General features: G+C 49.5%; 1 protein-coding gene across 1 annotated transcript; it reads right to left on the minus strand.

Annotated features, from left to right (window-relative positions):
• Positions 1-933: 933 nt before the first annotated feature.
• junbb (JunB proto-oncogene, AP-1 transcription factor subunit b) lies at positions 934-2791 on the minus strand. Its single transcript, XM_060904444.1, has one exon. The coding sequence runs from the start codon at positions 2398-2400 to the stop codon at positions 1405-1407; it is 996 nt and encodes a 331-aa protein (XP_060760427.1). The 5' UTR covers positions 2401-2791; the 3' UTR covers positions 934-1404.
• Between the last annotated feature and the right edge of the window lie 440 nt (positions 2792-3231).

Here is a 3231-nt window from a genome sequence, read left to right on the forward strand (position 1 = left end):
CCCCCTCGGGCTCATTATTGGACCTCAAGAGAACTATGTATACCTTTTTCAGGCTAAAAGGGTACTTTGATGTTCTCAGGCAGTATAAAAGGGAACAAATGAGTACCTTAGAGGATGCTGCCTCGATGACAGGCCAGTTATGCACTTTATTTTCTGGAAAGGTGCATGGAGTGGATCTCACTTAATGTGCTCAAGGTACCAGAGTAGTACCAAACATTTTCGCATCACTATGTAATTAGATTAGTATTAAAAAAAAGGTAGAGAAGGTGGGCATGCTTGAAGTGAAAAAGTGTAGTACCTTTCTTATAAGCATGGTGTGTGCGTGGTATTTAACTAAAAAGGTGTGAACAGGTAAACTAATTCCGCTTTCAAACTTCCCCACTGAATGAACGTTTCTTTTTAAAAACCCACTGAGGTCGTGATTTGTTGGAAATTTGCTGCTATTCGGCGTTTTCCAGCCCCCTACACTGCTCCGGTCCTCGCCTGTGCACTTATTGGAGAGAAATGAAACCAAACAGCGAGTGGGCGGCGGCGGATTTTCGCGCAAACACTTCCCAGCTGTGACGTAGGAAGCACTAAAAATGCCCATATATGGACATGCTGGTTGACGTAGATAGGAAAGACCTTTAACGCCCAAATCAATAACGAGGCGAGTCCGAGATTTAGAAACAAAAACAGCATGAAAGGTGGAAAACCCCCCGCCGTGTTGGTCATGGAAAGGTCTCTGAACGGCTCAGGTGTCAAAAAAAACAAAACACAAAAACAGTAAACAGAATGCTAATCGGTTACATAACAACCGGAAGTGCCTTTCAACTGGGTCAAGGTTCATAAACAAAACGCCAAGCTGAGAGCTTCCAGGGCTGAAGAGATAAGAGGAGATGAGATATGAGAAGTGAAAAAAAAGACCACCAAGAGGAACAAGAGAGAGATGTATATATTCCAATGTGTTCTTTTTACTTAAATAAAACAAATAAAAAATGACATTGTAAACATGACATAGTTAAAACATTAAGTCAGGATCAACCTGACTTGAAAAAACAAAACAAAACAAATAATTTACACATTTAGAAAAAAAATGACAGTATCAGGTGACGTCATAGGCTACTAAACATACAAATCTCCCTTTGATCATGACATTATTGGCCTGGAGAAGGCTTTACTGGCCTGGTCACTCAGTCTTTCGAGCCCACATGGCTCTTGTGTTTCTCAGTCGCCTCAATCTAGTGAACGGTGTCCGGCAACCGTACCGTTTTGTTTATTGATTGATTTATGTTTCGGCGCGTCTTGAAGCTCAGAATGTCATCATGTCCATTCTTGGACGTGAATGAGTGTCCATTGACGAGCTTTCCAGTGTTTTGAGTGTTAGTGAATAAAGAGTGTGTGTGTGGTGTGGTGCGGTTGTTTTCAGAAAGCCTCCATCTTGCTGGTGAGCATGAGCTGGCAGCCGCTGCTGACGTGCCGCAGGACCTTCTGCTTGAGCTGCGCCACTTGCTCGCGCAGGAGCGACGCGGTGCTCGAGAGACCCGCGTTGTCCGACTTGAGCACCTTGACGCGGTCCTCGAGACGCGCGATGCGCTCCAGTTTGCGCCGGCGGCACTTGGTGGCGGCGAGTCGGTTCCTCAGGCGCTTGCGCTCCGCCTTGATGCGCTCCTGGCTCTCCATGTCGATCGGAGAGACGGGCGGCGTGCCGTCGCTGCTGTGCATGTCCGGCACCGTCTGCGGCTCCTCTTTGAGAGGCACGAAGCGCTGCTGCTGCTGCTGCTGTTGTGCGGGATGGACGCCACCAGCCAGAGGGTTCTGGTACGCGTCTGCGTGCGCCGGAGGAGGCAGGTAGCTGATGGTGGCTGACGGGTAGCTCGAGGTGGCTGTAGTGGACGAGACGAGGCTCGGGCAGTAAGGATTGAGCGTGGTGTAGACTGGAGCTTCTGGCTGCAGGGCGGAGCCGAACGCCGAGGGAGCCGCCACCGAGCACGTCGTCACCCCGCCCGCTCCGATCGACACGTTGGGCGGGGGCTGGTGCATCTTGTGCAGCTCGTCCAGCGCCTTCACGAAGCCCTCCGCGAAGCCCTCCTGCTCGTCTGTGATGGAGCGGTGGCCGTAGAGATGATACTGACCCGGCGGTGTCGGGCTGGTCAGCACCCCGTTGCTGTTCTGGATGATCAGCCTCTCCAGCTCCGGAGAGGCCAGCTTCAGAGACCCGACGTCCGCCTGAGACGCGTGGTACACCGGGTCGGACTTGAGGCTGCGGTAGGGCTCGCTCAGGCTGCTCAGGCTCATGGGCTGCTGCTGATGCTGATGCTGCTTCTGGAGCTTGTAGTCGTGCAGCGCGGCGTCCGCGTGGCCGTAACCCAACAGAAAAGAGTCGTCATGGTAAAAAGGCTGCTCCATTTTTGTGGACATAAGAGGCGTGATGAAGAGTTGAGGCTTTGGGGCTTACCTTTACCTGAGTCAGTCAGGTGTGTGTGTGTGTGCGCTTCAATCAGAGCAGCACTGAGTCTTGGTTCAAAACACAACCCTAATATGAGTTCTGTCTTTTTTTTAAGCGCTGCTGCTTGTTCTTCTTCTTATTCTTCTTCTTTACAATGTCCAGTCTGAAAAGTCCCAGGATAAAAAGCAGCACAAGGTCGGTTCTCTCTTTAAAAAAAAAAAAAAGTCAAGATCTTTTCCAAATCTGTGCAAACACAAATGCAGAATAAAAATAACCAGCGCACAAAAATCCCCGTCAGTCAGTCAGTTTGTCTCCTGTGTGTTATTACAGCACTCTCTGGGTTCACATGGACTGGAGTCCCGGCCGCCACATTCGCTTTTATGCTGACAGCCGGCAGCCCGAGCTGAACGCAGCCCGCTGATTGGTTGGAAGTCCAGCCCTGCCGACAGAACACGCCCGCTTTAATGACGCGACGCGACGTCATTGTCAGGAACTGCTGGTCTGTAAACAAGCCCCTGGGCGACAAGGAGGCGAGAGCGCGCGCGAGATAAATAATGCAAATAGCCTAATAGATATGAATATATATCTGTGAATAAGATCCGACATTTTTAATCTGACTATTTAAAGCGGTAGAATTAATGATTTAACACCATACGAGTCGCAAGTCAGACACATTTACAATCCCAGACTCGCTCAGTGCTTCATTTAAACACACAGTCAGCACTAAGGCTGATTTCTGTGCACTTGGAAATGTTTATAAAAGGCACGGCAGGTCTAAATGAATAGAATAAAGCAAGTTCTAA

The sequence above is a fragment of the Neoarius graeffei genome, chromosome 22 (assembly GCF_027579695.1).
Source record: "Neoarius graeffei isolate fNeoGra1 chromosome 22, fNeoGra1.pri, whole genome shotgun sequence".
NCBI lineage: Eukaryota > Metazoa > Chordata > Actinopteri > Siluriformes > Ariidae > Neoarius > Neoarius graeffei.

Bases quoted from the DNA above. Each gene is read 5' to 3' on its own strand.
- junbb (XM_060904444.1), bottom strand. From the start codon at position 2,400: ATGTCCACAAAAATGGAGCAGCCTTTTTACCATGACGACTCTTTTCTG.